General features: G+C 33.9%; 1 protein-coding gene across 1 annotated transcript in view; it reads left to right on the top strand.

Annotated features, from left to right (window-relative positions):
• Window positions 1–15,773, top strand: part of LOC148542660 (titin-like) — a gene marked incomplete at its 5' end in the record, with an annotated part of 334,539 nt that overhangs the window by 93,884 nt on the left and 224,882 nt on the right. The window contains one exon of the mRNA XM_088467589.1: window positions 778–1,025. Coding sequence (XP_088323715.1) covers window positions 778–1,025 — 248 coding nt within the window. The remainder of the gene's footprint in view (window positions 1–777; window positions 1,026–15,773) is intronic.

The following is a 15,773-nucleotide window of genomic DNA, read 5'->3' as shown; positions in this document are numbered from 1 at the left end:
AAGTCTAAGTGATTGGCACAAATTAGAAATATGTGGTTCAGTTTCCCTAAAAAAAAAACTAACTTTTGCTTCCACATCTAATCGAGACCCAATACGAATCAGTTTTGGAGTTGCAAATAAAACTAAATCCTGGATAGGGATTGCTATATGTTTAGAACTCAGATTAAAAAATTAACCTTGTGTTTGGATAGCATGTATATAGTTCCAATTACATAATTTCAGATTTTTAACAACTTTACAGAAATCAAAAGCAGAAAAGAACCAAAACACATGGGGATTAATTTACTAGTGTGAGAGTATTTAGAAGTGAGTTTTAGAAGTGATGTTGCCTATAGCAACAAATCAGATTCAACTCATCATTTAACTAGCACCTCCTGGAAGATAATAGCTAGAATCTGTTTGGTTGCTTTGGGCAACATCACTTTTAAAACATACTTCTAAAAACTCTCACTTAAGTAAATTTACCCCTTAAGGTTTGCTTTGCCAAAAACAAAATTATAACATTTGAGGGAGGTTTTGCCAAACCAAACACAGTGGTTTGTGCACAGTTCTACAACAAAATATCTGCCAGAATAGTCAAAGTAGCTTTGTGACCAGTAATATCAATCATTTTCCCTATAACTCCACAGAGTTATGTTGGACAATTATCAATGTTGGCCGACCGTTTTCTATCATGATGTCTGCATCCAAACATTGCAGTGGAAGATTGAGTCTCATACTAAATGATTTTACAAAATAAATCACCTTTTAATATATTGCTTCTTTTTTTCCTAATAGTGCCTGATAAAGTGAAGAACCTTATAGCAGAGAACATCACCACAACTTCTGTATCTCTAAGCTGGCAACACCCTGATGGAAATGCAAGTTCCTATAACATAAAAATCTTGGAAGATTCAACATTCAGTGCAAATGTGACCACAACCTCTGCTATAGTTGAGAATTTGATTCCTGGGAATTATTACACATTCCTGGTCTCTGTTCTTGTAGGAGAAGGAATACAAGGGGATAGTTCTTCAGTAGCTAATTATACAAGTAAGTGTTTTTAGGGAAGTACTGTTGTAAGAACATCATAGTGGCACAGTGATGAAAATGAAATTGCCCACTAAGTAATATTGTTAAAATCTGCAAATATTCTCTTGTGGAGGAGGAGTATAAGTGGATAGTTCTCCAGTAGCTGATTATATAAGTGTTTATTGGAAATGGTAAAAAAAAGTCTCCTACTTATAGTTCACCTGCATGAGGCGCTTTTTTATATTGCACTTCTAATTACATATAGAATGTTTGGCAAGCTTTATTTTTCTCTTCCATGTTTTGTTTTGCTCTGACAACCAGTAAACGTCCTGCAAGTGTGGACTTACAGGTTATATCTTAACCATGGAATGACTCTTCTCTGCCTTTTTGAAGTATTGATGTGAAAATTCCCACAGCGTTGGCCTTATATGACCACATATACAAAACTTGTTCATGGCTGGGAGAACCAGTAAAAAAGAACAGGTGTTAGAGTAGTCCTTAGGGGCAAACATAAGATTTCTACATGGGTTTCTTCCGTGATTGATTTTGGAACAAAGCAATGAAAAACTGCTGCACTAAGCCTTAAACAGACACTTTTTCGGTAAATTGTTTATACAAAATGTAAAAAGTATAGTTGAGTTACAAAATGTTGCTTATTTTTCAAATCCTATCTAAAAAGACTGAGATCAATAGATACTAATTAAAGGTAAAACATATACAACATACAATAACCTATATTTTACCTGAGATGAAGTCATTTGCATATGCTACACAATGTGTGTTTTATATACATTCAATTTTTAGTAAGTATGTGACAAGATACATTTACCAAAATGAAAGGAATTTGTTTTGCATCCAACATGTGGTCATAGCTATTGTTTGGATAGCAAGTAAAATGCCATTGATTCATGTTTTCTAGTGTTTTTGAGCCCTTAGAATCATTACTCAAAATTTACATACTGTATTTAAATTCAAGAAATATTACATATGACCATGCTTTGAGGTGGACTGCTACTATGTATCATAAAATAACTTTTGTGCAGAAGACACTAACAGGACTGTAGGATACCCAGACAAGATGAACACACAGACATACACAGAACTCAAAATACACAAACAGAAATAAGGCACAGACACACTTACAGTGCTAGATGAGTGGCTCACAGATCATGCAACAGTGTAGGCAGACATACTAACAGTTTGCACATTCTTATTCTTCTAGATCAATTATATATTGGTCTCCTTCTTTTCTAAACTATGTTGTAGATGCCATCTGATGATATAGGGGAGACTCTCATTATTCTGATGGATTGGGCAATAGGAACCCACCTCCATCATTAGAGTGCTCCTGGTCCTTAATTACTCTTAAAATGTTGTGAGCATTCAATGTGAACTTTTAGAGTGGTTAAGAGTTTTGTTGTTATTTTTTTAGAAACTGTGACATTAGCTACATTTTTATAATAAAATGTTACAAGTTCTTTGTAATAAATGGCACACTTTAGGATGGATATTCAAGTCTAAGTGATTGGCACAAATTAGAAATATGTGGTTCAGTTTCCCTAAAAAAAAACTAACTTTTGCTTCCACATCTAATCGAGACCCAACACGAATCAGTTTTGGAGTTGCAAATAAAACTAAATCCTGGATAGGTATTGCTATATGTTTACAACTCAGATTTAAAAATGAACCTTGGGTTTGGATTGCATGTATATAGTTCCAATTACATAATTTCAAATTTTTAACAACTTTACAGAAATCAAAAGCAGAAAAGAACCAAAACACATGGGGGTTAATTTACTAAAGTGAGAGTTTTTAGAAGTGAGTTTTAGAAGTGATGTTGCTTATAGCAACAAATCAGATTCTATTCATCATTTAACTAGCACCTCCTGGAAGATAATAGCTAGAATCTGATTGGTTGCTTTGGGCAACATCACTTTTAAAACATACTTCTAAAAACTCTCACTTAAGTAAATTTACCCCTTAAGGTTTGCTTTGCCAAAAACAAAATTATAACATTTGAGGGAGGTTTTGCCAAACCAAACACAGTGGTTTGTGCACAGTTCTACAACAAAATATCTGCCAGAATAGTCAAAGTAACTTTGTGACCAGTAATATCAATCTTTTTCCCTATAACTCCACAGAGTTATGTTGGACAATTATCAATGTTGGCCGACCGTATTCTATCATGATGTCTGCAGCCAAACATTGCAGTGGAAGATTGAGTCTCATACTAAATGATTTTACAAAATAAATCACCTTTTAATATATTGCTTCTTTTTTTCCTAATAGTGCCTGATAAAGTGAAGAACCTTATAGCAGAGAACATCACCACAACTTCTGTATCTCTAAGCTGGCAACACCCTGATGGAAATGCAAGTTCCTATAACATAAAAATCTTGGAAGATTCAACATTCAGTGCAAATGTGACCACAACCTCTGCTATAGTTGAGAATTTGATTCCAGGGAATTATTACACATTACTGGTCTCTGTTCTTGTAGGAGAAGGATTACAAGGGGATAGTTCTTCAGTAGTTTATTGTACAAGTAAGTGTTTTTAGGGAAGTACTGTTGTAAGAACATCATAGTGGCACAGTGATGAAAATGAAATTGCCCACTAAGTAATATTGTTAAAATCTGCAAATATTCTCTTGTGGAGGAGGAGTATAAGTGGATAGTTCTCCAGTAGCTGATTCTATAAGTGTTTATTGGAAATGGTAAAAAAAAGTCTCCTTCTTATAGTTCACCTGCATGAGGGGCTTTTTTATATTGCACTTCTAATTACATATAGAATGTTTGGCCAGCTTTATTTTTCTCTTCCATGTTTTGTTTTGCTCTGACAACCAGTAAACGTCCTGCAAGTGTGGACTTACAGGTTAGATCTTAACCATGGAATGACTCTTCTCAGCCTTTTTGAAGTATTGATGTGAAATTTCCCACAGTGTTGGCCTTATATGACCACATATACAAAACTTGTTAATGGCTTGGAGAAGCAGTAAAAAATAACAGGTGTTAGTGTAGTCCTTAGGGGCAAACATCAGATTTCTACATGGGATTCTTCCGTGATTGATTTTGGAACAAAGCAATGAAAAACTGCTGCACTAAGCCTTAAACAGACACTTTTTCGGTAAATTGTTTTATACAAAATGTAAAAAGTATAGTTGAGTTCCAAAATGTTGCTTATTTTTCAAATTCTATCTAAAAAGACTGAGATCAATAGATACTAATTAAAGGTAAAACATATACAACATACAATAACCTATATTTTACCTGAGATGAAGTCAGTTGCATATGCTACACAATGTGTGTTTTATATACATTCAATTTTTAGTAAGTATGTGACAAGATACATTTACCAAAATGAAAGGAATTTGTTTTGCATCCAACATGTGGTCATAGCTATTGTTTGGATAGCAAGTAAAATGCCATTGTTTCATATTTTCTAGTGTTTTTGAGCCCTTAGAATCATTACTCTAAATTTACATACTGTATTTAAATTCAAGAAATATTACATATGACCATGCTTTGAGGTGGACTGCTACTATGTATCATAAAATAACTTTTGTGCAGAAGACACTAACAGGACTGTAGGATACCCAGACAAGATGAACACACAGACATACACAGAACTCAAAATACACAAACAGAACTAAGGCACAGACACACCTACAGTGCTAGATGAGTGGCTCACAGATCATGCAACAGTGTAGGCAGACATACTAACAGTTTGCACATTCTTATTCTTCTAGATCAATTATATATTGGTCTCCTTCTTTTCTAAACTATGTTGTAGATGTCATTTGATGATATAGGGGAGACTCTTATTATTCTGATGGATTGGGCAATAGGAACCCACCTCCATCATTAGAGTGCTCCTGGTACTTAATTACTCTTAAAATGTTGTGAGCATTCAATGTGGACTTTTAGAGTGGTTAAGATTTTTGTTGCTATTTTTTTAGAAACTGTGACATTAGCTAAATTTTTATAATAAAATGTTACAAGTTCTTTGTAATAAATGGCACACTTTAGGATGGATATTCAAGTCTAAGTGATTGGCACAAATTAGAAATATGTGGTTCAGTTTCCCTAAAAAACTAACTTTTGGTTCCACATCTAATCGAGACCCAACACGAATCAGTTTTGGAGTTGCAAATAGAACTAAATCCTGGATAGGGATTGCTATATGTTTAGAACTCAGATTTAAAAATGAACCTTGGGTTTGGATTGCATGTATATAGTTCCAATTACATAATTTCAGATTTTTAACAACTTTACAGAAATCAAAAGCAGAAAAGAACCCAAACACATGGGGGTTAATTTACTAAAGTGAGAGTTTTTAGAAGTGAGTTTTAGAAGTGATGTTGCCTATAGCAACAAATCAGATTGTACTCATCATTTAACTAGCACCTCCTGGAAGATAATAGCTAGAATCTGATTGGTTGCTTTGGGGAACATCACTTTTAAAACATACTTCTAAAAACTCTCACTTAAGTAAATTTACCCCTTAAGGTTTGCTTTGCCAAAAACAAAATTATAACATTTGAGGGAGGTTTTGCCAAACCAAACACAGTGGTTTGTGCACAGTTCTACAACAAAATATCTGCCAGAATAGTCAAAGTAACTTTGTGACCAGTAACATCAATCATTTTCCCTATAACTCCATAGAGTTATGTTGGACAATTATCAATGTTGGCCGACCGAATTCTATCATGATGTCTGCAGCCAAACATTGCAGTGGAAGATTGAGTCTCATACTAAAATGATTTTACAAAATAAATCACCTTTTAATATATTGCTTCTTTTTTTCCTAATAGTACCTGATAAAGTTAAGAACCTTATAGCAGAGAACATCACCACAACTTCTGTATCTCTAAGCTGGCAACACCCTGATGGAAATGCAAGTTCCTATAACATAAAAATTTTGGAAGATTCAACATTCAGTGCAAATGTGACCACAACCTCTGCTATAGTTGAGAATTTGATTCCAGGGAATTATTACACATTCCTGGTCTCTGTTCTTGTAGGAGAAGGAATACAAGGGGATAGTTCTTCAGTAGTTTATTGTACAAGTAAGTGTTTTTAGGGAAGTACTGTTGTAAGAACATCATAGTGGCACAGTGATGAAAATGAAATCGCCCACTAAGTAATATTGTTAAAATCTGCAAATATTCTCTTGTGGAGGAGGAGTATAAGTGGATAGTTCTCCAGTAGCTGATTATATAAGTGTTTATTGGAAATGGTAAAAAAAAGTCTCCTTCTTATAGTTCACCTGCATGACGGGCTTTTTTATATTGCACTTCTAATTACATATAGAATGTTTGGCCAGCTTTATTTTTCTCTTCCATGTTTTGTTTTGCTCTGACAACCAGTAAACGTCCTGCAAGTGTGGACTTACAGGTTAGATCTTAACCATGGAATGACTCTTCTCAGCCTTTTTGAAGTATTGATGTGAAATTTCCCACAGTGTTGGCCTTATATGACCACATATACAAAACTTGTTAATGGCTGTGAGAACCAGTAAAAAATAACAGGTGTTAGTGTAGTCCTTAGGGTCAAACATCAGATTTCTACATGGGTTTCTTCCGTGATTGATTTTGGAACAAAGCAATGAAAAACTGCTGCACTAAGCCTTAAACAGACACTTTTTCGGTAAATTGTTTTATACAAAATGTAAAAAGTATAGTTGAGTTCCAAAATGTTGCTTATTTTTCAAATCCTATCTAAAAAGACTGAGATCAATAGATACTAATTAAAGGTAAAACATATACAACATACAATAACCTATATTTTACCTGAGATGAAGTCAGTTGCATATGCTACACAATGTGTGTTTTATATACATTCAATTTTTAGTAAGTATGTGACAAGATACATTTACCAAAATGAAAGGAATTTGTTTTGCATCCAACATGTGGTCATAGCTATTGTTTGGATAGCTAAAATGCCATTGTTTCATGTTTTCTAGTGTTTTTGAGCCCTTAGAATCATTACTCTAAATTTACATACTGTATTTAAATTCAAGAAATATTACATATTACCATGCTTTGAGGTGGACCGCTACTATGTATCATAAAATAACTTTTGTGCAGAAGACTCTAACAGGACTGTAGGATACCCAGACAAGATGAACACACAGACATACACAGAACTCAAAATACACAAACAAAACTCAGACACAGACACACCTACAGTGCAAGATGAGTGGCTCACAACTCATGCAACAGTGTAGGCAGACATACAAACAGTTTGCACACTCTTATTCTTCTAGATCACTTATATATTGGTCTCCTTTTCTAAACTATGTTGTAGATGCCATCTGATGATATAGGGGAGACTCTCATTATTCTGATGGATTGGGCAATAGGAACCCACCCCCATCATTAGAGTTCTACTGGTCCTTAATTACTCATAAAATGTTGTGAGCATTCAAATGTGGACTTTTAGAGTGGTTAAGATTTTTGTTGTTATTTTTTTAGAAACTGTAACATTAGCTAAATTTTTATAATAAAATGTTACAAGTTCTTTGTAATAAATGGCACACTTTAGGATGGATATTCAAGTCTAAGTGATTGGCACAAATTAGAAATATGTGGTTCAGTTTCACTAAAAAAAAAACTAACTTTTGGTTCCACATCTAATCGAGACCAAACACGAATCATTTTTGGAGTTGCAAATAGAACTAAATCCTGGATAGGGATTGCTATATGTTTAGAACTCAGATTAAAAAAATAACCTTGGGTTTGGATTGCATGTATATAGTTCCAATTACATAATTTCAGATTTTTAACAACTTTACAGAAATCAAAAGCAGAAAAGAACCAAAACACATGGGGGTTAATTTACTAAAGTGAGAGTTTTTAGAAGTGAGTTTTAGAAGTGATGTTGCCTACAGCAACAAATCAGATTCTACTCATCATTTAACTAGCACCTCCTGGAAGATAATAGCTAGAATCTGATTGGTTGCTCTGGGCAACATCACATTTAAAACATTCTTCTAAAAACTCTCACTTAAGTAAATTTACCCCTTAAGGTTTTGCTTTGCCAAAAACAAAATTATAACATTTGAGGGAGGTTTTGCCACACCAAACACAGAGGTTTGTGCACTGTTCTACAACAAAATATCTGCCAGAATAGTCAAAGTAACTTTGTGACCAGTAACATCAATCATTTTCCCTATAACTCCATAGAGTTATGTTGGACAATTATCAATGTTGGCCGACCGTATTCTATCATGATGTCTGCAGCCAAACATTGCAGTGGAAGATTGAGTCTCATACTAAATGATTTTACAAAATAAATCACCTTTTAATATATTGCTTCTTTTTTTCCTAATAGTACCTGATAAAGTGAAGAACCTTATAGCAGAGAGCATCACCACAACTTCTGTATCTCTAAGCTGGCAACACCCTGATGGAAATGCAAGTTCCTATAACATAAAAATCTTGGAAGATTCAACATTCAGTGCAAATGTGACCACAACCTCTGCTATAGTTGAGAATTTAATTCCAGGGAATTATTACACATTCCTGGTCTCTGTTCTTGTAGGAGAAGGATTACAAGGGTATAGTTCTTCAGTAGTTTATTGTACAAGTAAGTGTTTTTAGGGAAGTACTGTTGTAAGAACATCATAGTGGCACAGTGATGAAAATGAAATTGCCCACTAAGTAATATTGTTAAAATCTGCAAATATTCTCTTGTGGAGGAGGAGTATAAGTGGATAGTTCTCCAGTAGCTTATTCTATAAGTGTTTATTGGAAATGGTAAAAAAAAGTCTCCTTCTTATAGTTCACCTGCATGAGGGGCTTTTTTATATTGCACTTCTAATTACATATAGAATGTTTGGCCAGCTTTATTTTTCTCTTCCATGTTTTGTTTTGCTCTGACAACCAGTAAACGTCCTGCAAGTGTGGACTTACAGGTTAGATCTTAACCATGGAATGACTCTTCTCAGCCTTTTTGAAGTATTGATGTGAAATTTCCCACAGTGTTGGCCTTATATGACCACATATACAAAACTTGTTAATGGCTTGGAGAACCAGTAAAAAATAACAGGTGTTAGTGTAGTCCTTAGGGGCAAACATCAGATTTCTACATGGGTTTCTTCCGTGATTGATTTTGGAACAAAGCAATGAAAAACTGCTGCAATAAGCCTTAAACAGACACTTTTTCGGTAAATTGTTTTATACAAAATGTAAAAAGTATAGTTGAGTTCCAAAATGTTGCTTATTTTTCAAATCCTATCTAAAAAGACTGAGATCAATAGATACTAATTAAAGGTAAAACATATACAACATACAATAACCTATATTTTACCTGAGATGAAGTCAGTTGCATATGCTACACAATGTGTGTTTTATATACATTCAATTTTTAGTAAGTATGTGACAAGATACATTTACCAAAAAGAAAGGAATTTGTTTTGCATCCAACATGTGGTCATAGCTATTGTTTGGATAGCAAGTAAAATGCCATTGTTTCATATTTTCTAGTGTTTTTGAGCCCTTAGAATCATTACTCTAAATTTACATACTGTATTTAAATTCAAGAAATATTACATATGACCATGCTTTGAGGTGGACTGCTACTATGTATCATAAAATAACTTTTGTGCAGAAGACACTAACAGGACTGTAGGATACCCAGACAAGATGAACACACAGACATACACAGAACTCAAAATACACAAACAGAACTAAGGCACAGACACACTTACAGTGTTAGATGAGTGGCTCACAGGTCATGCAACAGTGTAGGCAGACATACTAACAGTTTGCACATTCTTATTCTTCTAGATCAATTATATATTGGTCTCCTTCTTTTCTAAACTATGTTGTAGATGTCATTTGATGATATAGGGGAGACTCTTATTATTCTGATGGATTGGGCAATAGGAACCCACCTCCATCATTAGAGTGCTCCTGGTACTTAATTACTCTTAAAATGTTGTGAGCATTCAATGTGGACTTTTAGAGTGGTTAAGATTTTTGTTGTTATTTTTTTAGAAACTGTGACATTAGCTAAATTTTTATAATAAAATGTTACAAGTTCTTTGTAATAAATGGCACACTTTAGGATGGATATTCAAGTCTAAGTGATTGGCACAAATTAGAAATATGTGGTTCAGTTTCCCTAAAAAAAAAACTAACTTTTGCTTCCACATCTAATCGAGACCCAACACGAATCAGTTTTGGAGTTGCAAATAGAACTAAATCCTGGATAGGGATTGCTATATGTTTAGAACTCAGATTTAAAAATGAACCTTGGGTTTGGATTGCATGTATATAATTCCAATTACATAATTTCAGATTTTTAACAACTTTACAGAAATCAAAAGCAGAAAAGAACCAAAACACATGGGGGTTAATTTACTAAAGTGAGAGTTTTTAGAAGTGAGTTTTAGAAGTGATGTTGCCTATAGCAACAAATCAGATTGTACTCATCATTTAACTAGCACCTCCTGGAAGATAATAGCTAGAATCTGATTGGTTGCTTTGGGCAACATCACTTTTAAAATATACTTCTAAAAACTCTCACTTAAGTAAATTTACCCCTTAAGGTTTGCTTTGCCAAAAACAAAATTATAACATTTGAGGGAGGTTTTGCCAAACCAAACACAGTGGTTTGTGCACAGTTCTACAACAAAATATCTGCCAGAATAGTCAAAGTAACTTTGTGACCAGTAACATCAATCATTTTCCCTATAACTCCATAGAGTTATGTTGGACAATTATCAATGTTGGCCGACCGTATTCTATCATGATGTCTGCAGCCAAACATTGCAGTGGAAGATTGAGTCTCATACTAAATGATTTTACAAAATAAATCACCTTTTAATATATTGCTTCTTTTTTTCCTAATAGTACCTGATAAAGTGAAGAACCTTATAGCAGAGAACATCACCACAACTTCTGTATCTCTAAGCTGGCAACACCCTGATGGAAATGCAAGTTCCTATAACATAAAAATCTTGGAAGATTCAACATTCAGTGCAAATGTGACCACAACCTCTGCTATAGTTGAGAATTTGATTCCAGGGAATTATTACACATTCCTGGTCTCTGTTCTTGTAGGAGAAGGAATACAAGGGGATAGTTCTTCAGTAGCTAATTATACAAGTAAGTGTTTTTAGGGAAGTACTGTTGTAAGAACATCATAGTGGCACAGTGATGAAAATGAAATTGCCCACTAAGTAATATTGTTAAAATCTGCAAATATTCTCTTGTGGAGGAGGAGTATAAGTGGATAGTTCTCCAGTAGCTGATTATATAAGTGTTTATTGGAAATGGTAAAAAAAAGTCTCCTTCTTATAGTTCACCTGCATGACGGGCTTTTTTATATTGCACTTCTAATTACATATAGAATGTTTGGCCAGCTTTATTTTTCTCTTCCATGTTTTGTTTTGCTATGACAACCAGTAAACGTCCTGCAAGTGTGGACTTACAGGTTAGATCTTAACCATGGAATGACTCTTCTCAGCCTTTTTGAAGTATTGATGTGAAATTTCCCACAGTGTTGGCCTTAAATGACCACATATACAAAACTTGTTAATGGCTTGGAGAACCAGTAAAAAATAACAGGTGTTAGTGTAGTCCTTAGGGGTAAACATCAGATTTCTACATGGGTTTCTTCCGTGATTGATTTTGGAACAAAGCAATGAAAAACTGCTGCACTAAGCCTTAAACAGACACTTTTTCGGTTAATTGTTTTATACAAAATGTAAAAAGTATAGTTGAGATCCAAAATGTTGCTTATTTTTCAAATCCTATCTAAAAAGACTGAGATCAATAGATACTAATTAAAGGTAAAACATATACAACATACAATAACCTATATTTTACCTGAGATGAAGTCAGTTGCATATGCTACACAATGTGTGTTTTATAAACATTCAATTTTTAGTAAGTATGTGACAAGATATATTTACCAAAATGAAAGGAATTTGTTTTGCATCCAACATGTGGTCATAGCTATTGTTTGGATAGCAAGTAAAATGCCATTGTTTCATGTTTCCTAGTGTTTTTGAGCCCTTAGAATCATTACTCTAAATTTGCATACTGTATTTAAATTCAAGAAATATTACATATGACCATGCTTTGAGGTGGACTGCTACTATGTATCATAAAATAACTTTTGTGCAGAAGACACTAACAGGACTGTAAGATACCCAGATAAGATGAACACACAGACATACACAGAACTCAAAATACACAAACAGAACTAAGGCACAGACACACTTACAGTGCTAGATGAGTGGCTCACAGATCATGCAACAGTGTAGGCAGACATACTAACAGTTTGCACATTCTTATTCTTCTAGATCAATTATATATTGGTCTCCTTCTTTTCTAAACTATGTTGTAGATGCCTTCTGATGATATAGGGGAGACTCTCATTATTCTGATGGATTGGGCAATAGGAACCCACCTCCATCATTAGAGTGCTCCTTGTCCTTAATTACTCTTAAAATGTTGTGTGCATTCAATGTGGACTTTTAGAGTGGTTAAGATTTTTGTTGTTATTTTTGTAGAAACTGTGACATTAGCTAAATTTTTATAATAAAATGTTACAAGTTCTTTGTAATAAATGGCACACTTTAGGATGGATATTCAAGTCTAAGTGATTGGCACAAATTAGAAATATGTGGTTCAGTTTCCGTAAAAAAAAAACCTAACTTTTGGTTCCACATCTAATCGAGACCCAACACGAATCTGTTTTGGAGTTGCAAATAGAACTAAATCCTGGATAGGGATTACTAAATGTTTAGAACTCAGATTAAAAAATTAACCTTGGGTTTGGATTCCATGTATATAGTTCCAATTGCATAATTTCAGATTTTTAACAACTTTACAGAAATCAAAAGCAGAAAAGAACCAAAACACATGGGGGTTAAATTACTATAGTGAGAGTTTTTAGAAGTGAGTTTTAGAAGTGATGTTGCCTATAGCAACAAATCAGATTCTACTCATCATTTAACTAGCACCTCCTGGAAGATAATAGCTAGAATCTGATTGGTTGCTTTGGGCAACATCACTTTTAAAACATACTTCTAAAAACTCTCACTTAAGTAAATTTACCCCTTAAGGTTTGCTTTGCCAAAAACAAAATTATAACATTTGAGGGAGGTTTTGCAAACCATACACAGTGGTTTGTGCACAGTTCTACAACAAAATATCTGCCAGAATAGTCAAAGTAACTTTGTGACCAGTAACATCAATCATTTACCCTATAACTCCACAGAGTTATGTTGGACAATTATCAATGTTGGCCGACCGTATTCTATCATGATGTCTGCAGCCAAACATTGCAGTGGAAGATTGAGTCTCATTCTAAATGATTTTACAAAATAAATCACCTTTTAATATATTGCTTCTTTTTTTCCTAATAGTACCTGATAAAGTGAAGAACCTTATAGCAGAGAACATCACCACAACTTCTGTATCTCTAAGCTGGCAACACCCTGATGGAAATGCAAGTTCCTATAACATAAAAATCTTGGAAGATTCAACATTCAGTGCAAATGTGACCACAACCTCTGCTATAGTTGAGAATTTAATTCCAGGGAATTATTACACATTCCTGGTCTCTGTTCTTGTAGGAGAAGGATTACAAGGGTATAGTTCTTCAGTAGTTTATTGTACAAGTAAGTGTTTTTAGGGAAGTACTGTTGTAAGAACATCATAGTGGCACAGTGATGAAAATGAAATTGCCCACTAAGTAATATTGTTAAAATCTGCAAATATTCTCTTGTGGAGGAGGAGTATAAGTGGATAGTTCTCCAGTAGCTTATTCTATAAGTGTTTATTGGAAATGGTAAAAAAAAGTCTCCTTCTTATAGTTCACCTGCATGAGGGGCTTTTTTATATTGCACTTCTAATTACATATAGAATGTTTGGCCAGCTTTATTTTTCTCTTCCATGTTTTGTTTTGCTCTGACAACCAGTAAACGTCCTGCAAGTGTGGACTTACAGGTTAGATCTTAACCATGGAATGACTCTTCTCAGCCTTTTTGAAGTATTGATGTGAAATTTCCCACAGTGTTGGCCTTATATGACCACATATACAAAACTTGTTAATGGCTTGGAGAACCAGTAAAAAATAACAGGTGTTAGTGTAGTCCTTAGGGGCAAACATCAGATTTCTACATGGGTTTCTTCCGTGATTGATTTTGGAACAAAGCAATGAAAAACTGCTGCAATAAGCCTTAAACAGACACTTTTTCGGTAAATTGTTTTATACAAAATGTAAAAAGTATAGTTGAGTTCCAAAATGTTGCTTATTTTTCAAATCCTATCTAAAAAGACTGAGATCAATAGATACTAATTAAAGGTAAAACATATACAACATACAATAACCTATATTTTACCTGAGATGAAGTCAGTTGCATATGCTACACAATGTGTGTTTTATATACATTCAATTTTTAGTAAGTATGTGACAAGATACATTTACCAAAAAGAAAGGAATTTGTTTTGCATCCAACATGTGGTCATAGCTATTGTTTGGATAGCAAGTAAAATGCCATTGTTTCATATTTTCTAGTGTTTTTGAGCCCTTAGAATCATTACTCTAAATTTACATACTGTATTTAAATTCAAGAAATATTACATATGACCATGCTTTGAGGTGGACTGCTACTATGTATCATAAAATAACTTTTGTGCAGAAGACACTAACAGGACTGTAGGATACCCAGACAAGATGAACACACAGACATACACAGAACTCAAAATACACAAACAGAACTAAGGCACAGACACACTTACAGTGTTAGATGAGTGGCTCACAGGTCATGCAACAGTGTAGGCAGACATACTAACAGTTTGCACATTCTTATTCTTCTAGATCAATTATATATTGGTCTCCTTCTTTTCTAAACTATGTTGTAGATGTCATTTGATGATATAGGGGAGACTCTTATTATTCTGATGGATTGGGCAATAGGAACCCACCTCCATCATTAGAGTGCTCCTGGTACTTAATTACTCTTAAAATGTTGTGAGCATTCAATGTGGACTTTTAGAGTGGTTAAGATTTTTGTTGTTATTTTTTTAGAAACTGTGACATTAGCTAAATTTTTATAATAAAATGTTACAAGTTCTTTGTAATAAATGGCACACTTTAGGATGGATATTCAAGTCTAAGTGATTGGCACAAATTAGAAATATGTGGTTCAGTTTCCCTAAAAAAAAAACTAACTTTTGCTTCCACATCTAATCGAGACCCAACACGAATCAGTTTTGGAGTTGCAAATAGAACTAAATCCTGGATAGGGATTGCTATATGTTTAGAACTCAGATTTAAAAATGAACCTTGGGTTTGGATTGCATGTATATAATTCCAATTACATAATTTCAGATTTTTAACAACTTTACAGAAATCAAAAGCAGAAAAGAACCAAAACACATGGGGGTTAATTTACTAAAGTGAGAGTTTTTAGAAGTGAGTTTTAGAAGTGATGTTGCCTATAGCAACAAATCAGATTGTACTCATCATTTAACTAGCACCTCCTGGAAGATAATAGCTAGAATCTGATTGGTTGCTTTGGGCAACATCACTTTTAAAATATACTTCTAAAAACTCTCACTTAAGTAAATTTACCCCTTAAGGTTTGCTTTGCCAAAAACAAAATTATAACATTTGAGGGAGGTTTTGCCAAACCAAACACAGTGGTTTGTGCACAGTTCTACAACAAAATATCTGCCAGAATAGTCAAAGTAACTTTGTGACCAGTAACATCAATCATTTTCCCTATAACTCCATAGAGT

This window comes from Taudactylus pleione, unplaced genomic scaffold (assembly GCF_031769625.1).
Source record: "Taudactylus pleione unplaced genomic scaffold, aTauple2 ptg000010l, whole genome shotgun sequence".
NCBI classification, from domain to species: domain Eukaryota; kingdom Metazoa; phylum Chordata; class Amphibia; order Anura; family Myobatrachidae; genus Taudactylus; species Taudactylus pleione.
The sequence above is the reverse complement of the archived record's forward strand: the minus strand, read 5'-3'. Positions and strand labels throughout refer to the sequence as shown.